This window comes from Bactrocera oleae, chromosome 3 (genome assembly GCF_042242935.1).
Source record: "Bactrocera oleae isolate idBacOlea1 chromosome 3, idBacOlea1, whole genome shotgun sequence".
NCBI classification, from domain to species: Eukaryota; Metazoa; Arthropoda; class Insecta; order Diptera; family Tephritidae; genus Bactrocera; species Bactrocera oleae.
This window is the reverse complement of record NC_091537.1, coordinates 15,323,754-15,349,947: the sequence shown is the minus strand read 5'-3', so window position 1 is coordinate 15,349,947 and position 26,194 is coordinate 15,323,754. Positions and strand designations below refer to the sequence as shown.

General features: G+C 33.6%; 1 protein-coding gene across 3 annotated transcripts; it reads left to right on the top strand.

The window, feature by feature from the left end:
- Window positions 1–1,657: 1,657 nt before the first annotated feature.
- LOC106620271 (neural cell adhesion molecule 2) lies at window positions 1,658–25,925 on the top strand. Of its 3 annotated transcripts, none has more exons than XM_070107552.1 (8): window positions 1,658–1,706; window positions 5,661–6,318; window positions 10,740–10,934; window positions 13,203–13,376; window positions 14,110–14,241; window positions 16,285–16,437; window positions 22,071–22,559; window positions 24,089–25,925. In XM_070107552.1, the coding sequence occupies exons 2-8, from the start codon at window positions 6,267–6,269 to the stop codon at window positions 24,310–24,312; spliced, it is 1,419 nt and encodes a 472-aa protein (XP_069963653.1). In that variant the 5' UTR covers window positions 1,658–1,706; window positions 5,661–6,266; the 3' UTR covers window positions 24,313–25,925. The 3 variants fall into 3 exon arrangements, with proteins under 3 accessions (XP_069963653.1, XP_069963654.1, XP_069963652.1); XM_070107553.1 differs by having other exon boundaries at window positions 1,660–2,720; window positions 5,881–6,318; XM_070107551.1 differs by having other exon boundaries at window positions 1,660–2,720.
- Window positions 25,926–26,194: the final 269 nt, after the last annotated feature.

Here is a 26,194-nt window from a genome sequence, read left to right as displayed (position 1 = left end):
TTTACTTTCTGAATAAATTGTAAAATTACGTCCGGTTTGAAGGCTGACCTAACCTGTTATGGAAGCCATTTCAGATAGTTATGAATAGTTTTGAAAATTTTTAGATATGAGAGCTTAAAAGTTATATAATAGAAAAATATTATTGGTAGTTGTACTCGTTATTGCAACTTATTTTAATGTTTTTCAAAGTATTCTCCATGCTTGTTTGTGAACCTCTCTACTTATTGTTTCCCTTGGAACACTCCAAAATAAGGAAAATACTAAAGAAAGACGTTTAGCAGGCGGCCAAGAAATGACCGTCTTTAAACGAAACAAGAAAAAACGTTAATTTCGATTGCATCGAAATTATAATATCCTTCATAAATACAAAAAATTCCTTACACGAATTTTAATCGGCCAGTTTGTATGGCAGCTATATGATATAGTGATCCGATCTGAACAATTTCTTTGGAGATTACATCATTTCTTAGACAATAATCCATGCGAAATTTCATGATAATGTCTCGTCTAATGAAAAAGCTTTCCATACAAGCACTTGATTCCGATAATTCAGAATGTATGGCAGCTATATGCTTTAGTGGTACGATATCGGCCGTTACAACAAATGAAAAGCTTCTTCGTGAGAAATATGCACCCCGCAATTCCAGATCGATATCTCAAAAACTGATTCGCTACTGCGCATACATACAGATGGACGGACAGAGCGACAGACATAGCTAAATCGACTCAGCTCATCACGCTGATCATATATTATATATGTATACATACTTTTATATACTTTATAGGGTCTCTGACGTTTCCTTCTGGGTATAAAAAGGTAATAATTATTAGACTTTTTAAGATTAACAAATCCTACAAACAACTGTTATAAATGCACTAGCAAAAGCATTAAAACTCTCTTATATTAAAACCACCTGCTTGTTTTTGTGGTTTTTTAATGAAGGTTTGTTGATTTGGTAAGAAACTAAAGCTCATATTCATTCAAGCTGATTATTAATAAGGTTTCCACTGTTTTGTGGTAACAAACTATAATAATCCAAAATAGAACTTGGAAAAAGAAGCTTTTGCGAAATGCAATCCAGTTTATAGTAACAACTTGCCATTATGGTTAAAAACCTTTATCTATTTGCACATACATTCCATTTTAGTTTATCTTTATGGAAATATAAACTGTTATACGCATTTTATAACATAATCCTTGACATAAAACAGAAAGCTTTTGAATTTCAACAATGCTAAAAATATCCTGCTCAGAGCATTTTAAGCTCTCATACACTACAACCCTCTCTTACGCCGTGCTCAGTGTCAACATGCTCGTACGCATATCCTGTATGCCTTAGACAACATGTTGCCAGCAACACGCTTCGGCACCAGACGTTCTCACACCGGTAGCTTCGTGCACTGGCGCCACATGACATCACTTCGAGACTCGTAAAGTTGACGAAGCACACTGGCGTCGTGCAACATGCTCGACACGATGCTGATGATGCCACCACACAAACACATCCACACATACCCTGCCACGCATACGCCCATACCCGAATGGATGGCAGTGGCATAAAGTGTGTCAACATGTTTAACGAGCTGCATGAACTACATTTCATTTGTTCAAAATAAAGGATACGACAGGATGCGAAGTAACTTCAGTGCAATTTCTGATACAGCCGAGATTTGAACGCGCTCTACTGACAGCGAATGCCACAACGGTATAACGGATAACGGCAATTGTATCATATACGCACACGCATATATACGTGCGTGCTTTAGTTGGGCTGTCAGTGCGTTGACAGCGTGTTGGTAGCGGTGCATTGACGTTCTTACTTAATTTTTGTTTCGGTTATTCAACTGCACCGCATTTGTTATTGTTGGCGCGCTTTGGAGCATCGTGCTGCCGAACGGCTATGCCGCTCGTGCGAATCCTTCGCCGCTTGTTGTGTCATATGAAGCAAAAATCTCAATTCGTGCGTGTTGGTCGTTGATGGCCATCAACAACATTCGCATCCTTGGTTTGGTGGCTTTGCCGTTTGCTTGGCAGCAGGAACAATTCAGTCATCATTGTGCAGTGGCGGCGTTTTGACGCGTTTTTCTCTTCTTCTTCTCCTTCACACTAACCATGACTTGTCGTCCAATACAACAAAAGCTCGAAGGCTAATACGAGTTAACGCGAGTACAGTGGCAAAGCCGTAAAAGGATAATCGGTTGAAAATTCAAAGATTTACAAAAATAAAATTTTGTTGCAGCGAAATTTGAAATACTTGTGTTCGTTCGTACTAACGAGTATTCGTGCGTGTGCGTGTGCCCGAGTGTATGCTTTGTTTTGTAGCTCCTGACGACTAACGAACTCGTTTATAACAGGAAATTCATGTTTCAAGGATAGGTTGGCGGCAATTTTGAAAATGTTGTCATCGGTGGCGGCATGCCGCTGTGGGCGTTTTTGCTGCCAGTGTGACCTACAGCACGCAATTTTTTTGCTGTCGGCGTTGGTGAACCGAGTGTGGTTGTAGAGTGTAGCTTGGCCACTTGGTGATGAACGGTGTCTTCTTTGCGTTTTTTTCCTTGCCAACTAACTGTATGTAGGCTGTGCAAAAGTTTCTGAATGATGTCATGCGTGTGATAGTGCGTTGGTGCGCAAAATATTTATGCAAAAATTGTATGATTAAAGCATAGCAAATTACCTATGTGAATGTAAATGACAACAACAGAAGTTCTTATAAATTGAGGTATGCAAATGTGCGTGAATATTAAAAGTGAATTTAATATACAAATAACAGCTATGCAAAAAATATAAAAATAAAAACAATAAATTTTAAATGAAACAAGTGCAAATATATAATTTAATTTAATCGAAATAAAAAATAACAGCAAAACAAAATAGTAAAATTAAATTATTTTGAATTAAAAATAATGAGTAAAATTATATGCAAAATAAAATTTAAATAAAATAAAATGAAGTAAAATAAAATAAATTTAAAAATAAATAAATAAAAAATAATAAATAAAATAATATAAAATAAAATAAAAAAATTAAATGAAATAAAATTAAATTAAATAAAAAAATTAAATAAAATAAAATTAAATAAATTAAAATAAAATAAAACTAAATAAAATAAAAAAATGAAATAAAATAAAACAAAAAACAAAATACAATAAAATAAAATAAAGTAAAATAAAATAAAATAATATAAGAAATAAAATATATCCATGTATTGAAAATGAAAAACTTAATAAATATAAGGAATTTGATTAAAATATGTTAAGCAACATAACAAAAATTAAAAAGCTTATTAAACGTTAAAGTGTAACCAAAATATTAACTTCGGCTGCATCAAAGCTACATACTTGCACATAGCCGCAAGTGCATTTCATATAACAACTACTATGTATAACTAAATCTGAAAACGTAATCGAACAACGGTTTGCATCCACGGAAAATCTTTTGCTAGTTCTTTTTAGCTACATTATTTGATATAAACAACTTTAATTAGAATTAAGGTCACTATATTATATAAAGAATTTTCCATACAAGAACTTAATTTTATTTGTTGAATTTGTATGGCAGCTACAATATATTGTAATCCGATCTGGTGAATTTGTGCTTTGGATATTTTGTGAAGATATCGTGTCAACTAAAAAAGTTTTCACTACAAAAACTTAATTTTGATCGTTCAGTTTGTATGACAGCTATATGCTATAGTAGTCCGATCTGCACAATATTTTCGAAAATTATAGCGTTGTCTTGGGTAATAATCTATGCCAAATTTTACAAAAAAATCCTCGTCAAATAAAAAAGTTTTCCATACAAGCGCTTGTTTTGATTGATCAGTTTGTATGGTCGCTATATTGTAAAGTGGTTCCATATCAGCGGTTTCGACAAAAGAATGAATAAAAAATTATTTCTTTATAAAAATATACCTTTTTCAATTTTCAAATTTCAATGTATATCTCATTGGAAAGCTGAGAAAAAATCGTAATGAATATTCTAGCTAGTTATTTTTATAATGAAAAATATTTCTTCGTATACGCAAATGTTTATGGTAAAGGTTCATAACTCCAAAATTTTTCATATCGAGTCGAAATAAAAAAATATGTGTGCCATAATTTGCCTCAAAGAAAACCAAATGTTTTGTACGAAAAAAATAGTTGAACGTAAATTTTTGATGGCATGACCCATATACTAGTATACTTTATAGGGTCTCCGACATGTACTTCTGAGTATTACAAACTTCCTGACAAACCTTTTATTCTCTGTACAGGACATAAAAAGAAGACATGTCAATTAGACCTAGAAATAGGTACTGTAACTCGTGGAATTATAACAAAAGATATAGAAAAACCAAATTTGTACCATTGCTTTTATTTAAGACTTCGTCTAGTTACGTGTGTCAATACGGCTGGTCAATCGAAGGGCTACTGTGCTACTAGGTGGGGTTCGGACGAATACAACAAACACTGTTGTGTGAAATTTTGCCAAATTTTTATTCTAGGAAAATATTTCACTTTAATTTAACTTTACTTTCCCGCAATTTTACACCGTTTGCTACCAGACAAAAAATTACGTGATATTTGCTAAAACCCCGCTCTCTACAAGGTTTGGAAAGATTTAGCTTAACTCTCCCTCTAGCCTCTCCCTCTTGAATACCTTACGTAATTATTGGTCACCCCTTTAAATTGAATTATTCTTAGCTGAGTTATTTAGAAATGAATCCAACTCACTGAATTCAATTTGAAGTAATTGAATTGAGTTCAAGTCAACTGAATTAAGTCATCTTATCTAATTGGATTTGTTGGGTTTAACTACTAATTAACTAAAATTAATTGAATTAAATTGTACTAATGAATTGTTTCAATTAAATGTTGTTAAATTCAATTAATCACTATTTAGATGAAACTAATAATATAATGTTTAATTAAATTGGGATTAATTTAAACTTTAAACTGGTATACTGTTTTTTAATTTCATTTGATTTTTTAAATTTTAATTAAAATTATCTTTTAATTGAGATTAATTGAGCTGAGCTGCAAGAAATAATTATACCCTAAACAGGGTACATTAAGTTTACCACGAAGCTTGTAACACTCAGAAGGAAACGTCGGAGTCGATTTACGCCTGTCCATTCTGTACATATGTAAACCAGTTCTTCAGTTTTTGAGATATTGATCTGAAATTTCACATACGTTCCTTTGTTTCCATGAAGCTGCTCAATTGTCGGAACCGCAACACTATAGCATATAGCTGCGCTACAAACAGAACGATCACAATGAAGTTCTTGTATGGAAAACTTTTTCATCTTCAAGATATCTTCACGAAATATGGCATGGATTATTGTCCAAGGCAACGGTACAATTTCTGAAAAAAAATGTTCAGATCGGACTTTCTATAGTATATATAGCTGCCATACAAATTTACCTAACAAAATAAAGTTCATGAATGGAAATTTTTTGAAATGTGAAGGGTATTATAGTTTTAGTGCAGCCGAAGCTAACGTTTTATCTTTTTTTTAAATTTAATTGCACTGTATGGGAAACATTTATTTGAACTGAATAGAGAGAAAGAAATGGAAATAAAAGTGCAACTAAACAAATTTTAAATTTATTATTATTTACACTTAATTCAATTAATAAAATAAAAGCGTTGAATTATACACATAATTCTATTGCAGAAATTATACAAAAAATTTAATATACTAATATTATAAAGTTGGAGATAATAAAACAATTTTATGAGAGCAAAAAGATAAATTTCAAGAGATAATCTGAAATGATAAAGAAGAACATAAAGATTAAATAAAATAATATTAAACAAAGTTTACGTTTAATGCATACAAAAGTGAATAAAATAACATACAATTAGGCTAAATAAACATCCTTAAAATATTACAGCAACAAAATAACGTTATTCGCTGCTAATTCTACACAAAACATTCCGTACAACTCCACATTCAAGCCAACATTCAGCGATACGCACAATATATAAAATGGATTTAATTACCCATAAAGGATTACGTTAACATTAAAAAGGATAATTTAGCAGCACATCAGCGGCCACCAGACTCTGTGACAACAACAGACGCCCAAATACAGTTACGCATGATTTTAGTGGATTACGAGCAGTGTATTCAGTGTGACAGCAACAACAAAAAGCTAACAACGCACATAAAATAAGTGGCTTAAATAACATTATAAAGGGCTCTTGTGCATGCGGGCGTACTTGTGTGTATGTGTGTGACGTGCTAACAAAATAGCAACCACAATAATACGAATTCGCAATGGATTTATTATTTCTATTACATTTACTCATTCTACTCGTCAGTCAAAATGGTAATATACTAACTACTACATATACAATTTCGCTTATCCGCTAACACAAACACACATGCTAATGCAATTCGGACATTCATGCTAATTATATCATATATTTTCTGGCATTTTGCGTTTTATCTTAATTTGTATATTCATTCCTCGTCTACTTAGTACATTTGCAATGCAAGCATTTGTTTTTGGTTTTTACTGTTTCCCTTTATCCTTTATGCTTCCGGCCTTTCGGCTGTCAAGGCTTAACGCTTGCATAATGGGGAAATGTCAAGAGTTGTCATGTGATGAAATTGTTTCAAGTTCTTCAAATGGTTGGACTTGTGAATCATGCTGGCGTATAATGGTAGTTAGTGTGGTGGAAAATGAAAAATGTACACATGTATGAAGTTAAGTATCACTTCCCATTTGTGGTTAGAATAAAGAAAGAAATTCAAAATCAGAACAATGGTACTTAGACTTTTGTGAAGACGCGAAAGAATATTTATGAAAATGGAGAAGTCTGATAAAAATTTTAGGTATAAAACAGGTATAGGCTGGATATATAAATACATATGTATATATTACGAGTTTTTCGAAAATTCGCGAGATTAAATTCAGTATATTTATCGAGCGAGACCAATTAGTTTTTAAATATATTTAAATAATTTTGAAATCACTTAGTAAGCACTTTGATTCGAACTCTGGAATATATCTATATAATACAGCTGAATTAAAACTTGTTGAAATCAATAAAATATTATATATGACTACAAAGCATTCAAGAGACGGTTTCCGCCAAACGATTCATTATTGAATTATAAGAAGATTTCTTATGATACTTTAATTTATTTTATTTTTTTTACCTAAACTAACATTGCTTCATCTATCATTAGTTTTATAGCTATATAAGCTTCTGTCATCAATAACCGATATACTAATAGCAGACTCAGTGAATTGAAGTTAGAGGAATCATCTCAGCTCTAGTAGAGATTCTACAAAGCCATTGTCATATACAGATATTTTCAATATAGCCCTCTATCGCTCCTATAGCATATTGAAACATTTTCTTTCAGTTGTCCGGTGTTTGTTTGTATTTTCAAAATACTTCGAAGAACTTTTTAAGATGTAAACACACTAAAGAATTTTAAAAAGTTGTTTTGGAATTTTCTACTAATTCTAATATTAATACTATTAACTAACTTTTGGCAGTTTTCCTCCTTAAGGATTCTTATTTGATTGATATAAATTTGAGCTTAGCTTGTTAAAGGAACGAGTTTTTAAATTGCCTGCTGTAATGACCGCATATCTCAAAACTTGATCACAATATATGTATGTACATATGGTATATGCCTTGGCCATCATTTGAAAAGGAGAAAGTTTCTCACTTTGCCAAGTTCAGCGCACAACTAAACTCTGCGAAGTCTCAAATTTATAGAAATGTAGCCTAAATTTGTTTCCACCATACCAGCCTGAACACTGTTGCACATACGTAACCAACTCTTGACTGCATTGAATCTTGATCTCCATGTCGGATATAAAGGTTGTTCATAATATTTAAGATCTGCGGCCATGACAATAAAGGGTTAGAGTAATTGTTAATAGCAACTGCGTATTCCGGAATGAAGAGCTATGGATTGAATTTTCTTTAAGAGAATACTATTGGGTCATTCCATGTCAAATTGAAAATATTTAAGAAAAATATTTTAGACTTCAAATTTGGAAATATTAAAATAAATAAACTCATAAAATCTAGAAAACAGTGAAATTTTCAATTTTGCATAGCTCTTCGGAAAAACTTTTCCCTTTGGCAGAACTTCGTTTTATGATAAGACAAAACTTTTCATAAAAATTCATTTAAATCGGTGGGAGTCGCGTCCAATTATTTGTCGATTTGACATGGAATGACCTTATTTGAGATATTATGGAAGTAGATTTTACGTTTTATGAGTAATGTTTGGTTGCTCTTTATTATGGACTAGATGAATTCATAGGCAAATATATTTCCAATTACTGAGTCGGAGGTCTCTTAATAAAGATATTTATTTTATATTAAGAACCGATAATTTAGCAACCCAAAACAAAAAGGGAATCGCCATGGACGTTTTAATGAATAAGGGAATATAGGAAACGTTCCACATATTGTTATGCGATAAAATGCTCTCCTCTCAAACCAACTATAAAAAAATGAGCCTTTACGTTTACAATGGTTAAATAACATAGGTAGGTTTTGGACGTAGTCATAAAAGCTGCTAAGAGTAAAAGGGTGGAAAATTCGTGGAATGGCCAATCTGGGTCCGATTGTTAATGCTTTGTGAAATAAATCCATAATGGTTGATCTTTTGATAAATATATATAAAATGAAGGAAAATTTACAGATTATTACGGCTGTGCAATCAGATATTTATTTTAATCAGAGTTTTTGATGTGTAGATTACCTCAAGCTCGTTTATATCAGAAGTGAGAATCGACCAATTTGACGTTCTGACCTTCTAATCTATAATATTGCATTGTTACCAACAACATTTGCTCAATGAACAATAGTGTTTACGTGGCTATAAATAACACATTAGTTAATTGTACTCTTCAATAAACAACTAAGTCTGCCTTGAAAATTACGAAAACTTTGAAGATTCTGTTTTTCGTGCATAAAAAAACCGCACCATCAATATTTTACAATACTCGTTATACATTCAGAGTGAATTAGTTTTCAATACTCGTAAATGACGCAATGCGCTAAAATGTTGCACTTCTCCGAGCATTAACTGCTGCAGAAACAGACGCCAAATTGCTACAACAAACTGCAGCAACCTGCAAAAGTACTAAGTTTTACAGCAAAAGTACACGCAAACATACAAACAGACTTGTTTGAAATTGATGTGTCATAAATATTGTACAAGTGAAAAGAAATCGTAAAACAATATTATGCCCAAGCGTATTGAGCATTCGATATAAGAAAGTGAAGTAAAAACCAATTTCGGCATAAAACACAAGAGATGAAAATCAAAAGTAGTAAATTTACAATGTCTATTATGACAATTATATTATATTATAAAGGAAAAGCAACTATCATTGAAGAGTGTGTTTCGGGAACTTTTATTAACTGACTCAAACGATTAAGCTAAAAGTTCTCAAATCTTTCTTTGCTTAGGATTTCTAACCTCGCCGAGAATCATTATCACTTGCTCACAAATAAGTCCTACAATTATATATTGATTTCAAAAACTACTCTCAGAAACGCAAAAACCGTTCAATCCACTCGTCTAAATCATACTCCTATTCAGATATTGTAAAATACTAATAGAATTTGATGTTTACTCGGCGATAGAGATTGAGTTACTTAATTCGTATTTATTATGTTAATGGTTTCCAGGTATTATACACAATTGTGCGGTATGTATGTAACCTCAAAGTTCGAAACCCATACGTTAGTTTTGTTGTCAAAATAAAAATATGTTAACTGATTGCTGTGTGAAAGGTAACACTTTTCTTAGATTTTGAAATTAATTTATCTCTTTTTATCGAATCTGTAAAAGCTATACTGATAGACCTGTTGCTAGTTTATTTCAAGGGATTAGTTCTCTGATTAGCCTGTTCTGATTCCACTTCTAACTGATTTTATCTTTATCTAGATTGTGTTGCAATGCCTTAAGGTACGATTTTATAATAGATGCAAATCCAATTTAGGTAAAGAAACATTTTACAGAAAAATTTAAATAGATTAGTAACACTACGTCTAGGGTATGGTTAAGACGTTAAACCTTCTAGTGAATTGGGTTTGCAATACTTAATTTCTTATCGAAAAAGGTTTATTGGTCCGAAGGTTTTGTATACTTGCCTTTCACTCACCAAGTACTTCATCGATCCTTAATTTTTCTAATACTTCAGTATCAAATAATTGGAGATTTTCTGAAAACAGTTTTAAGAAAAAAACTTTCAACAATTAAAATATGCTTGGATTGAGGAATGCTGTCGAGTTTTCAGTTCTTGGCCGAATAAAAATCGGGGTCAGTTCCGATTACGTAGACGTAACTTTAGTGGGGATCGTATGCTTCATTTGTCGGACAACGATTTCCATCATAGTAGGGTCTTAAGAACCAGAATGATCCCTATTTTATGTCATTATGAAGGATGTAACCTTGCAGCAGCATAGCTAAAAGATGGTCTCTGGTCTTTCTCCGATATTTTATAATAAAAATAATGTTTGCACTTGCTGTACCCTAATTTTAGCTATGCTTCCAGCAAGAAACGATCATATAAAAAAAAAATCATCGAGCACTTCTAGTAGGTTTCCATATTTAGTTTTGTTATCATTTGTTAAATTTATTAAACTTTGTATTTATAACTTAGTTAGTTAGTTTTTTGAGTTTAAAATATTGTATATTCTAACATTTTTATGTAAATTTCCGATGCTTAAATTTTTAAACAGCTTTATCCTTCTCTCTTTGCAGTTGCTGTTCTCGGCCAATTGGAGGGCAGTTGGCTAACCCTGGCACCCTCGACACCATCTATCACACATTTTGTAAATGATTCTTTCATTATATTCTGTAAAACAGTACAAAAGGATGTGAATGCGAAATGGAAAGACCCTAAAGGGGTGCCTAAGGAAAATACAAAAGGGCGTGTGCATATCGAAAAGAAAACTGGTTGGTGATACAACGCATTTTTTTCGATTTAACTACCATTTACTTACCGCAAACAATTAATTTAAAAAAAAATGCATAATTACTCCTAAAAATTATTTCCCCCCCCCTTTTTTTAAAAAAAGAGACTCTGCACTCACTTCAAGGCGTGCAATTAAATAAGAACGTACAACTGACCAACAAATTATGTGTCATGTTAACCATAGAAATATACGAGTTTACGCTAATGCGTTGTCCTTCCCTCTTTAGCGGTACTTTTTGCTTCTGTCACTTCCCGGAACTACTTTGGCGTATGAGTTGATGCTCACTGAGCCTTGTCACTTTCTGTTCTTTGCCAGTGACATTTGCGGCATTATGCAAAAGCATCAACGCCTCTTTTGCTACAACAAAGTCACACAGCTTCTATGCCAATTACTGTTGCTCAGCGATGTTTTCGTATATCCTATATGTGACAGTGGCGTATTAAGAATTTTCGGGGGGTTTCTGATTGAATCTTTTTTTTATGTAAGTATTGAATAATAGAGCGAAAAACAGTAACGGTTTGGAGAGAAGAGGAACTTATGTCCTCAAACCCTTTTAATGCACAAAATGGAATGATTTCTGACTATATTCGAAGGTTGTGAAAAAAGTACCTGTTTTTGAGATAGATTAAATCTTATCCCTAAGGTCTTAACAAAATCAAAGTATCTGTCATTTGCAAACAATTTATTGAAAACATCAGCAGTATATGATTATTGAAAACTAATTACCGGTATCATTTTATTCCGATTATTCCTGCACTATCTTTCTGGACGTCGACAATCAACAGTTTTAAGTAATTGTCACCTAAGTAGTTCCTAAGTTATTTCGTTTGTTTGTGCTTGCCTGTACTTTTGAATTTACTGTACGATATACTCTCTTTAAAAAGAGGTAGCTTAGAATATCTCAATCCTTTTTACTTTGATGCAGTTCGCACTCTTCCAAATCTAAAATAACCGTCCGTTAAGCTATAGTTAGCAAACTGAAGCAAAGAAAATAGCGATGAATCCAACATATGTACTTGTATTGTTTACCTTTCCGACACAGGTCGTTCTGGCCTCAACTTGTGGTGTATGCAACGAGAATAGACACAAGGTAGACACATTTATATAATGTATAGATATAGATGTTTTCAAAATTTATAAGATTTGTGTATTTTATACCAAAAGTAGGCATATAAGTATTGATGTTTAGTTTTCCATACCTCAGATATCCAACAGCTTCTTCGCTTGGATCCTAATTTGGATCTCTCCTGTGAACTTGCAACTAGGAATTATCTTCCAATATCATATTAAAATTCCAAGTATAATTCCCTTTGCCCTTGCTGTGACCAAAATTCCATCTTAAACGCTAAGTTAATATTTATAGGATCGGACAACTAAGGGAACGAAATTCCATGGTTCTGTGAATTAAAACTGACGGCATGGCAGTGGTTAAGAGTAACGATGCGATGAATGAGATTTAGTGTGCGACCGATCGATCAATATACTGACTATGTTAATTGTCTCAAAAGAAAAAGATCTGCCAGAGTGACATATTTTCAAGTCATGAAGAATTTTGTGTCAAAAAATAGTTATTGTGTTCAAAAACGGTTGCCACCTGCCGAACAATTTGCGAAACTAAAAAACTGGGTACGGAAAATTCCAATAGTTACAAAACTAGTGAAAATTTCCAAATAGGTACAAGCTCACCGACATTCTTTGTATATGCTCCTTTGTAGCTACGTCACTGTCTTGTGCCACTGACATGCTGACATTGCGAGAGAGATCGTACGTCCAGCCAAGCGAAAGACGTGCAACGAACCACATCACAGCTGTAATACAAAAATGCAAATTCTCCAAGAGAAAATAAACCAAAAAGACTTATCCTTTCATAAATCCCGCTTACATGTGTCCATAGGCACACAGCATTTATGCGCATATATACATATGTATATGTACATACATATACATATATATGTATATACCGTTGCATATGTTTGTGTAATTAACTTTTGTGTGCGCGTGTCTGTGCGTCGTCATGCTTAATGCTTGTTGCTGTTGGCAACTTTTCGGCTTACAGGAATATAAAGTAAAAATTTTCGCTTTCAATTCATTTATTCATATATTACATATATCACTTCTCCCACCACCGAGTAGTTTATGCGACACTACTGATTTGTATGTAATATTTCTTCTTCTGTGTCTTCTCCATCTACTGCTTTTCTTCTTTTCGTCATCTTTGTTTCTTTTTTGCTTAATGGCATGCATGCAGAATTTTTGGCGTTGGTCTTCGAGCACATTGCGCTGACGGACAAGGGCAACTGGACGTGTGAGGCAACGCTAACTAACAACGAAGCCACATCAGCAGCATCAACGCCGGATGCTGGCAGCACCGCAACAGTGGCCAGCGGTGAGGCGAGGCGGTCCTTTGAGCTGCTCGTAAATCGTACGTTCACTTCCGTGCAGGTTTATCTTGTGTAATTTATACAAGCTCACACATAACTACATATATACACATAAACATCTTTACTCGATATATAAACATATTTATAAATCTGTGTTAGTGCGTCCCTCAAATACTTATACTTATTCATATCATCTCATTGTTCCAAGTGTCACAAACGCCTGCTTTATTTTATTTATCATTAGGAAATAATCTATTCAACAATTTTGCCACCTCCACTACACTTCCATACATACATACGTATACATATACATACCTCTTTATTGTATACCTTCGCAAACATTTAAGGCATATAAACGCTTAGAAGGCGTATCTATTTACATATATATATTTGCCACATAAATTACCTCTTTTCATCGTCTTTTTGTTTGATTTTCTATTTTTCTAAACATTTGCTTGCACATCGTTTCGTAATTCCTTCGCTTGGTCGACTAACTTCGTTACCATTTCGTATATCCTTAATGTTGGTTACTCATACGCCCCTACTTACCGGCTCGTAAACGCTTTGTTGTGGTATTGTGGATATCCGCCTGACTCATTGTGGCTAATGTGAATGTATTCCAACAACAAAAATAAAACAAAATAAAATAAAAAATACCGAAAACAAAATAAAATTATATAAAATTCGTCTACTCATCTGCTTGCCACTTCATCGTGCCCCACAACAATAACAACAAACAATAAACGGTGCTCAACAATGCAACCAAAAAACCAGAGAAAATCTCTTTTGACAAAACGGAGTTGGTGCAGTCGGCGGGTGAGGGTCGTGACGCCACGGTCAAGTGTTTTGTTAAAGGTGATCCCCGTCCGGACGTGTCCTGGCTATACAATGGCGAATATATAAACAGTAAGTAGGCATGCAATGAAACGTGTTGCAATAAAAGTAAATTAGTTGTTGCCATTGAAAGCGAATGGTGAATAAAATTCTCTTACAATCCTATGTAGTATGTGTGTAGGTGTCACGTGTTATTAAGTATATGTTTTAAGCAAGTTAACGATATATTAAAATTAGTTCAGAAAAAGTTGTATGATTACGCTAGGTAAGCTGTTTGCTGGTGTAAATAATTTAAGTAGTACTTTTTGGGAGAACGTTGGATGGTACTTGAATTAGCTTTCTTAAACTTGTAATATTACCGGTCTGGATCTTAATCAGGAAATACACTAATGGCAGTTTTTATATTGCAATTTAGTTGCCTGCGTAGATTTGGAGTTTTTTTCCCTTCGGTATTTGCTGAGTATCTGGCTATATCGAAAAGCACTAGAATCAATTTCGTCAAAGCATATAACCCATTGACAATTTTTTTCCTGTCTGCTGTGTAGTTTTCTTTCACAGGAATTTTTTATTATATATTGGTTGAGAAGTCTTCTTCTCCTAGTTATATTCATCTGTTTTTGAAAAAGATAAAACTGTATAGTAATAACAAGAAACACATGAACTCGTGTTAATTATTAAGCATGAAGATTTTTAGTCGGACAACATAGAGTTTTTTGTGGTCTCCGAACTCGCTCTCCAACCTAGCAGAGGAGTCTTTGCTGATACTGGCGATTCCGCCGCGCACTACAACCTTATTTACATTTTCAATCCGTAAACTCCTGCCAACTTTTATTGAGTTATGGACCCTTGCAGGTTTAACCACGTTTCTAAAGAGGAGTTTGCATAACGCTTTGCGGAGAACAACACCGTCATCGCATATGATAAGAACCCGCCTACTGGTAGGGATTTTGCTTGGGTTGTGCATTTTTTCGGTCGGCTCTGACCTTCTCTTTCCCTCGTCCATATTTTAATATTTAATTTTTCATGTTTTTTCAAATCCACACTAAGAGCCGCTGTCCACCGCCCGCCATTATATACAAGATTTCTCCTAAATTTCCTTGGGAGTCATAAATCATTGTGAACCTTATAATTTTCGTACTTCAATACAGATTCAGTTCAAAATATCTTTTAGATGACACTTTCCTAATTTAAGGTTCATTACAGTTATTTATAAAACAATTATATATTTTAAAATTTTAAAAATAATATATGTAAAGATAAAAAAAAATTGTCCGACCTAAGATCGTCTTAGAAAAATCTATGTAAGCACAGGATTTTATACCTAAAACACCTTGCAAGGATTTTGAGTTTTATACTAACCGAAACGTGTTACAAATCATTCTAACATTATATTATATTTGAATGTTCGAAAACTCAAAGTTTTCGTTCAAGTTTAAGTAAATTGTAACGGTTAGCTGAGCTAGATCTCGTGACCAAGATCTCGTCGAATTCTTCATTTAAATTCAATAATAATTTTTTCTTTAATCAAAAACCGTTTTGTGGTATTATTTCGGAAACTTTACGTTTATTCCTAAGTAGCAAAAACTCTTTCTAAAATTATTGACTTGTGTAATGTTCTCAAAACCATTCAGTTGAAAGATTCTGTAGCTTAAAAGTAAAGAAAAACAATAATAGTAACAGTTAATTCGTATATTAAAATATAATTTTCATAATTCAATTATATTTTAGAATAATATGAAAATTTTCCAAACTAAAATTTTATTTCGAAACCCAATTACTAATTAAAATGCATCTATATTTATTATAAGTTAGGTCTTTTTAAGTCAAGTTTACCAAAAAATATTATTTTTGGATAATTTACTAAGTTGTTCGAAAATCAAAATTTAATATTGTAAACTTGATTTCTAAAATATTTTTTAACATTAAAAAAGAGATTTTTCAATATTATATATATCTTTCCATATATGTTGTCAAACATTTTCAGCTAGTTGTTTGTATAGACTTTTATTATGCATTTATATTATATGTAATAATAATGTTTCAAATATTTCACGCAGTTAAAAAAATTTGTTTTGAACATTTCCATGTCATTTCGTTACTATTTCTACAACACAGCCGTCAATTCGACCAAATACAAAAAACTCTCGGATGGACTCTTCATCAAGAATGTACAGCAATCGGATGCTGGTGAATACACGTGTCGTGCGATGCGAATCACACCAACTTTTGCGGATTCCGAACAAATTACGATTCTACTGAGGATACAGCGTAAGTGTATTCAATGGACTCCCAAAGCAAAACACTCACACACCTACACATACATACATACAATTGGATTTTTAAAGTTGCTGGCATGCATTACGATCACGTACACATACAATTGAATATTGCTGCACACACATTTACACGCACTTCCAACCATACATATACATATTTTTACTTATATGGGTATATAAGTGTCAAAACGGTAGTGCGGTAAGCGGTTCTTAACCGAACTGTGCTGCATGCAACACTGTACGAGCGTAATACTGTGTGGGAGGCAAGGAAGACGAGTGAGGTTGTATAATATCGGCTTTAGACGAGTTAGCAGCGCATGCATTTAATTTACAGTTATTCGGTGCACTCACTCCATAGTGTTGTTGGAGTGCCGACGGTGTTTGCCACCCAGTACACACATGGGAGCGAAAACTTGCATTTAACTGCGCGCATATACTCAACATGAATGCATAAATGTACTTACATACATACATATACATATATACACATACATACATTCATATACAATATATTTGTAAATATGTATAGTATTGCAGGTATGAGCACCAGTTGGGTTCACGCGAAAGTGTTGTCTCTATCTGAAAGTATTTCAGCAGCGTAAATTTCCTTTCCCACAAACATACATACATCCACATAACTGCTTGCATAAATGCTTGCATATGCCTGTATGTATGTGTGTGGATGTTCGAATATTGACGCTCAGGCGGCGCTAAAGTGCACTTCATTACGAAAACCGAAAGCGATGAATTCACGCACACCGCTATACACCCATAATAGCACATTGTATACGCATACATATAGACATTGCAACTCACTTGTATCCTTACATACACGTACATACATATAATTGTATGTATGTATGCAGTATATATTAATGCTTATTTCGTTAGTTTGTTTGCTTGCACGTCCTTTCACCAATTTGTCTGCTCTAAACATTTTTATAAAGATATATATTAGGGTAGAGCAAAAAAAATTTTTTTTTTGCCTAGCCTGAGGGTAAAATCTGGCACTCTTAGAGGCGGCACACTCAGTTTTAAAGTAAATTTCGAGTTCGAGTCTTGGTTCTTCCTATAAGCAATTGTGGCATTAGCTGGTATCAAAACCAATAGCCTTTGTAGATGTTTGATATGTTTAAAAACCTTTGTCGATACACGTGAGTTTAAACTCATCTGTCTTGTCTTGCCTGCAATTGTCAAAATGTGATATCTCATCCCATCTCGAGGTTTGCCTTCAATACGAAACCTAACCCAACTTGCTGTTCCACAACTCCCCGATAATATTGCCTCTTACCGGTTGCGACGTCTCAAGATTTATAAACACAATAGAATGGACTTCAAAAAACATAAATAATTAATAGTTTCATGAAGTTTGTCGACTGAAAAATCTTTTCAAGACTGAAGCGAAACAGTTCCTTCGACGACAGCGCTTTTAAAATATGAGTCGAGGATTTCACAACAGGCGATCCGTTATTTTCTATAACCGTCGTAATCAGTGGTGTGAAATCATATTTGGTTAGAACGGTCAAAAAAATCACTTTTGCCTATTGCTAGATTGAAAAAGATATAATTCTTTTCATAGACAATAGACTCGAAGACCACCACTAAAATGCAATGTTTCAAGTTATTACTAAAAAGGTTTATATTGCCAAGAAATTCGCGTTTTTTATAATAAAACAACCAAATATTGAACAACCCTGTACACCAAATCAATTTCACAAAGCAGTGCAACTTTACTCACTGCACATTTGTATGTAAGTACTATGTACATACGTATATGCTTCAATATGGGTCTGTGGCAACTGTTATGATTTAAATGCAACTTGCGTCTCATTCAACTTTTGTACGAATTGTGGTAGAGAAAGTTATTGCTTAAATAAAAATTTAAGCGAAATAAAAACTTTCTATAAGCAGAAAACTTTTCTCCTCTAAATCTGCATATATACATATAAATATATAATAATATATCTGTATAATATTTGTATGGATATGTTCAAAGCAAGCAAATAATTTCGAAATAAAGAATTAAATTAGAAATGGTTCGAATAACTGCTTCGGCTTAGTGTCGCACTCTAGGGAGAGCTAACAAGCGAAAACTGCCACAAATCCCTCTTAATCAAACCGAGTTTATAGATCCAGATTTAGGTAATACCATCTCGAACGTGTTTTCTCTCTCCGCTAATCCCATTCTTCTGATCGTTCACTTGTCTAACAAGGGCAGTTTATTGGTTAAGATCACAATTATTGAGAAATTAATTTTCCTATAATAGGACGACTTAACAGGTGGACTCTGAAAATATCTCCTACTAAATCTTTCTAAGACATGATTTATCTAAAAATTTCCGACTAAGTAAAAGCCAAAGTAGCAGTAAAAGCCAAAGTAGCAGTACTTCTTTAAATAAACATTTTAGTTACGAGTCGCGTTCTTCGAAGCTCCTACCTTTAATATACCTTTGGCTTTTTCTGATTTGGGATAATTATCCTCCTTACCTCGAATAGTTTAAGTTTAACCGGGAATAGATAAACAGCTAATCTTTTAGATAAAATAGGATCGTAAAAGGCTTTTGGGATTGCTTTTAATTGAAATCATTTTATCCATAATTCTATAGTGCTGGCAACGCGATCAGTTTCATAATGCTTGTTATTTATTTGTCCAATTTCAGTGTACAGAGGCATGAAGCATATGGAAAGGAAGGTTTTACCATTTCTTTTAGTCATTCATGTAGATATTCCAATGTGCAAAGAGAGCAGATCATATTACACATCCCGAGGTGTTAATGAATAAAGATGGTCTAAACATTCTTCACATTTAAGTAATAAATAGAAAGTCTATTGAAAATCTTTTGGCAATCCAAAGCCTACCTACCTACATTTTTTTATTAGAAAAACCAGCAATTTTTTTAAATCTCTTTTACCCCTTCTTCTCGCAACACTTCAACAATCGTTTTCCCCAATAAAACAATAAAGGATTAAAATCAAATACCAATGCAGTAAACATTATCAACTTTCAGAGCAAAAACAGCCCTACCAAATATATTTGCCCAATTCATTTATCCTCAAATACACTTTTAATTGCTAGCAAATTTGTAGCTTCCATAGTAAACTTCAAAAAGTGTGGATAAAAAATCGAAACGGATGTAGAAATATTTCTGTTTGTTGATGAAGTATGGGGGCTTAACGTTGAACGAACGGATGAGAGGATCGACGGTCCAAACAAAGCACAGGCGGATAGACGTTTAGCCACCACGCAAACAGGGGAGAGGCAGGGTGGCGAGCGGCATCAATGCCGCAAACGCATTTGCCTAATGAAATGAAACTGAAACTTTAAAGGCAAACGGCTCTACACTTGCTTTGACATTATCAAACGGGCGGACGGACGGGCGGTTAAACCTGAAGGAGAATGCGTAAGCAAAGACGCAAGTGAATAGTTACTAAGGGCAGGTGGTGGCGCTGTCGGTGGTGATGGCAGAGAATGGTACACCACTTTACTTTGGCAGCAAAACATATTTTGCATTCGCAGTGCATGCTAACTAACAACCACTCTGTAGTCCCCTTTTGCTCCGAACTCCATCGGCTGCTGCTGCTGCCTTACCAAGAAGACACTCCAGTGTAACTGAAGCTGAGTTGTTGGAGATGTAGTACGGCACTAACCACTATTCAAATTGATTGGATTGGGCGAAACGATATGTTACTTTGCCACTGCGTACAATTCTAGGTAGGCAAGTGGGTAGACATGTATGTATACTTACATAAGTACATGCGTATATGAACTAGTGGAAGAGTTTCAGTTCGGGCGCAGTGAAAGTTCCGCAAAATGGGTGGAATTGCAATTTGGTGCTTGGAGCGAAAGTTTTTAGCAAACTATTTGCTGCAGAAGTTTTACATTAAATCCCCACTAGAAGGGGCTGAAAGTTCATATTACCAGCATACATACGAACATATGTTATATATGATACATAACTGAGTATGTGCGCGCCTCTCGGGGCTGGTTAGTTGCATAAGCTGGAGAAAAATTTAAATAACCGGGATTTTGTTAAGCTAAGCGACTGACTTACTGTCTGGCTATGTGGCGCTACTGATGCGCCTAAAAGCTTCATACAGAAACGTATTGCAACGTTAGGGTGTGTTTATTTTTTAAAACCTATTTTTGGATCGATTAGCTTTGCCTATAATATATACAAAAAATAAATAGTTTAATAGGGTTACTTGGGAACTTTCAATTACACGAACGATCTTTGGTTCTTTAAAATAATTTCTACTCCTCTTCATGTGCTAACTTTTCGAAAGAGTAAATCGGGTACGAGGCCTTAGAAGCATTAAATTGGCTCCGAGCGGTTGACAAAATAATACTAGATGGTATCTCGTAACAATGAGATTATGCCATAAGGATTGAAAGGCCAAATTTCAGTTTTCTTCGTTGAGTTTTGGCATAATTCCTGTGATATTATCAATGTCTTCGCAGAACTTTCTCCTTTAAAATACTCCAAGAGTCACCTCCATGCACCCAAAGTACTTACTTAAAAAGTTTTTCGAAATGCAGAAAGATATTGAAAGCGATGTTGCGTTCGGTTTCCAAACAGTGTGGAGGTGGGAACTAAAACCCGAGGGCAAATATACTGTCGTATTTGTTTGGTCACATCTCACAATTTATTAGGTTCTTACTCCTTTGATTTGGTGAACATATTCTTAGTGATATACAATATTTATCACATTAAAGTTCCAAGTTTTTATATAAAAGCAAATTTGAAAAGATCGAGTCCAGTCGTCTAACCATCGGTATATGGGTTTTTATTCCTCCACAATCTCCATATTAGACCACTTTTACTGTTGTAGTTCCTACATTAGTTTTGGAGAAATATTTTAAACTTTGAGAAAGTACTTATAGTATAGTAAATACTACACTTCATAAATTAAATACGCTTTTTAAATCAACCAACTATACTCTTTTCATACAAGTATGTATAGTCTTCGTTATCTGCCACGTTCTGAATACTTTATGTCTCTACCCGAATACCCAAACCCTTAAGTGAGGCGTTTAAGGTTCTTAAAGGGTGGACTTATATATACCTATCACCTCGATCGATTTTTTTCGGATTGTGATCTGCGCCATAGTATTATATTAATATTAAAGTTGGCTTCTGTGCTAACGAATTATTAAAGTTATCAAAGAAGTTTTTATGTTTTAAATTTCTTCAGTTTTGGAGTACTTTAATATTGATTATTGCTTAAAAACTATTTGGGAATCAACAAATCATTCCGCTAGCCAACAAATATTTTAAAAGCTCAGTAAAAAACTAAACTTAACTAAAGCTTTTACAGCCTTGCGTTTAAAAAAATTTAAAAATCAGCTAGCAAACTAACAAAATATGCACAAACTACAAGTTTACAACAATAACGCCAACACATTCGACGCACACATACATACATACATAAACACATATGGATATAGAGTAGTGTATGCACATATCCTGCGAAACTCACCTAATCATATTTACAGTTCTCTTGAAACTAGCATTCAATTCATTTAATTCCGACAACGCTCTTTCTTTTTTAATACAATATCGCATCGCATCGCATATCTCTCTACGCCCACCTACCGTCCGCTGCTTTTCGCTTTGCCGACATTAGATAAGCCACATTGGTTCGATAATGATACTTCATTGGTGCAATATGCGTATATCGGCGGTATGGTGAATATCTCATGTGATGCGATGGGTGAGCCGCCACCTTCGTTCACCTGGGTGCATGAGGGTCGTGCCATTACCGGACGTAATTATCGGATTTTCTATGCCGATTACGGTTCAACGCTACAGATACATGTCCGAAATGAATCACAACTCGGCGATTATAAGTGTAAAGTTGCCAATCCGTTGGGCATGCTGGAGCGCATAGTTAAACTGCGTAAGGGCCAGAAGCCGAGCGGACCGACACGTTTTCAATTGCTGCGTGCACTCATCGATAGTTTCGACCTCGACATCCGATCGGTGAAGTATTCGAATGTTGAGGATAATATGCATACGTACGGCTATCGTGTGCAATATATGAGTGAGGGAGATTTTAAGCATAGCGCAGGCAATTGGAGTTATGCAAAGCATAAGGATTTTCACTTGCAACGAGGTAAGTGCTGCGCCCTAAGTGCTAAGTGAATGCAAATGAGGTAAAATTTTGAAGAAGAAAAAATTGTTTGTTTTTAGAAATTATTTTTATTCATTGTAATGTATATTTCCTCATTTTTTTTTTTAAATTAAACTAAAGCATTTATTATTTAAAATCATCAGTTGTCTGAGTTTTATTTTCGATGCACACAAGTATTTTATTTTGTTTTGATTTGTTTTATATAAAAGCTCAACGATTTTAAGGTGGTTTCATGTTTTATCTGTTATCTCTGATATAATATATGAACTTAAGGAACGTCTACTTGAACGTGAAATCGACCAATTCAACCACATATTTTCAAAGTTCCCTGAACTCATCTCTTTGCTTGGCAAACAGAGCATATTATTAGACAGAATACTTATTCCGCAAAGACTTGGTAACCCGCATAAACTATTACTTGAAATTTCAGTCGCTCGCGTGGGAGTCTGGGAGTTGCTAAAAAAAATCAATGGAACGAAAGGAATAAGTAAGATACAAAACCATATTTAAGGCAAGAGCTCGCAGTGCAAATTTTAGACATTTTTTAAAATCTTTTATTCATAGCTAAACAAGAATAATAGTTTTTTCTTAAATATAAGATAAGGACATGATAAGCAGTAAAGGCAAATAAGTGCTAAATCTCTATAACAAGTAGTCTACAAACAAAGGTCAATTCGGAGTGTTTATAGATTCCCTATCCCGGCAATGTCGAAAATAGTTAGGAAGCAAATGATAATTGACAGATAACCGATTTATTTATACTGTTTATTATACCACGAACAGAATACTTATATTTAGTTTACCACGAAGTTTGTAACACCCTGAAGAAAATTTCGGGGACTCTATATATATTTTATATAAATGATCGGCTTGACGATCTGAGTCGATTTCGCCATGTCTGTCTGTTTATACCCTGGGTTTCTGAGATATCGGTCTGAAACTGTGCACACGTTCTTTTCTCTTAAAAAGGTGCTGATATGCCGGAATCGCACGTTTACAGTTATACATATAGTGGCTATGTTATAAGAAGTGCACCTGTAAAGGGTGCAGCCGAAATTAACCCTTTTTCTTGTTTTCTTTTCATAAATTCTCTAAACTTGTTAAAATAAAAAATATGAAGAGAAAAATATAGAATTAAGATTGAAAAGCGCGGGAGAGATAAAAGAGCGGAGGAGATAGATAAAGAGCTGGAGAGAGAGAGAGAATTGAGGTAGAGTGAAGTAGAAACATATAGAGAGCGCAGGAGAAAAATATAGAGTAAGCGAAAAGTGATTTCCTTTCGATATTATTATTATTTTATTATATCATTTACATATTTATCTTTCATTGTACAATCTTCTTTTTTTGGGTTTTGTGCATTAAAATATAATTCCATTAAATCCAATTTAAAATTCGTCAATGCAAATAAATTTCATATATATTTAAAATACCACATTATCTAAACTTTATATTCATGTCTTGTCTTTTATCACAACTCCTTTCCTCACGTTACCCCCAACACACGCATACAGGTGGACGGTTTGTGCTCGACGGCTTGGGCCGCAACACCACGTATTTAGTACGTGCTGCAACGCGCAATCTAGCTGGTCTTAGCGATTGGAGTACGGTGAAAATTTTCGCAACACTAACAAATTTCGCTCGACGAACCGTTACGAATATTATCTGGCAAACATGTTTAGTAGTTGGCTTAGGATACTCACTTAGTGAATATGTCAAATTTAGTGCGTACGTTTAAGTTCGATGCACCAACACTACTAACACATATGCATACACATGGTATATATGTAGGTAATTATGTATTTATATGTGTGGTTGAACATAAATATACATACATCCATATATAGTAAGTCACTCTAACAATTCATGCCTTCCTCTCTCCTATTTCCCTCTCCCAAAATGCTTTACTTGTTCTTTAGCAAACGATTGGTAAAATCCATACATACATACATATATGTGGTAATAGGGCCTTTAGTGAGGTGAAATCTCTGTTAAAAAGATATTTGATACACACTACTACATGCATAGTTGTTGAATGTTTACGATTATTGAAATTAGTATGAGTATATATGCAGATATGTATGTATTGTAGTTAATTCTGTTATATTTTTATGTACCTGATTTATTTTGAATACTCTGCATATGTATTTACATATAATGCGTTGTAGTGGACACTGATTATATTTACTATACATTTTATGGAAGTGTTTATATGAATACATTTTAAAGAATTACACTGCTTTTAGATTCTGTGATAGATTTAGAAAATTTGTTTTTTTTTGCCAGTTTTGATTTTGTTGATTTTTGTCAATCCCGAATTTTCGGGATTATGAAATATTAATTTCGGGATCCTGAAGAGTTTCCTTGCGAAAAATAAGCTTTTTAAAATTTTTAACTTTTGACATTTTAATTGTTTCATTATTGATAATAATAAAGATTACTGTGAACTTTCGGGATTGTTAAAATTTTCCGGAAACCGGGTGTTTTCTTTTGCGAATGTTTTGAGTTTTAAATATTTCACATTTAAAAATTTTATTGATGTTTTATTACTAATAATGAAGAGTATTTTATTCTCAAAAATACAGAATTCTGTAATATTACTTTTGGGATCCCAGTTTTTTTTTTAAATGTTTAAGGGTTTGAATTTTTAACTTTTACTTTTTAATGATTCTTTATTGATAATGTTAAAATTATTTTAATCCCGAAATGTCGTGATTTTGAAATTTAAATTTCGGGATCCCGGTTTTTTTTGCAATGCTTTGAGTTTTGTTTAATGATAATGATATAGATCATTGGATTAATTCTATATAATAGGGTTTTTAGCATAGAACATAAAAATTTAGTCAAGACATACATTTTTTATATAGTTATAACGCTATTCTTAACTTCACATGCAACCCTGCAGGCCGGCATTAAAACTCTTAGTGTCCTTACACAAATATATTTCACCTTTTTTCTTCCAAAATCTAATTTTTTAATAAAATACATATTTTTTTCCATTATTTATCCACACTTTTTCCAATAAAAATCATTGACGAGTATTCAACATCGTTTTTGTACTTTTTTAAAAGAAATTCTTCAAGAATTTCACATCTGTGTCGTAAAAACGAAACAAAGAAATATAATAGAGAACTTGAAAGATTTTACTAAGTAAGTGCATAAGTCCAAATTGAATGTACACACACAAAACTAAATGAAGTATGATTATCGTGAATTTAAACGGAAACGATTATTGTAGCTTAAAATATTTAATATTACAAAACCAAAAACTAGTTAATATAAAATAAAAAAATGCGCAAAACAAAAAACAATTAAATAAAACGAAATATAATTCCAATGAATGTGTGAAAATTGTTGTTTTACTCAAGATTTTGGATTCGAGATATTTATTTTGGGCTTCGACGGCTGATTTTGGTCTTTCCAATTAGGCTTCTGGGTTCACAAAACTTATACCAAAAAGTTATGACACGTAAGGTTCTATCGCGTGAACTGTTGAAGTCCCAACTACTACATATAAGTCTACTTTTGACCAGACATTCAATATTCGCTAAAAAGACTCTGGAGAAGCCAGGGTCTTGACTTCAGCCTTAGCCAACAAGTGCTATTTTGGACGGTATAAC

Coding starts and splice junctions, on each gene's coding strand:
- LOC106620271 (XM_070107552.1), top strand. CDS start 6,267: ATGGATTTATTATTTCTATTACATTTACTCATTCTACTCGTCAGTCAA. Junction 6,319..10,739: donor TCTACTCGTCAGTCAAAATG/GTAATATACTAA, acceptor CTCTCTTTGCAG/TTGCTGTTCTCGGCCAATTG. Junction 16,438..22,070: donor GATTCTACTGAGGATACAGC/GTAAGTGTATTC, acceptor TGCCGACATTAG/ATAAGCCACATTGGTTCGAT.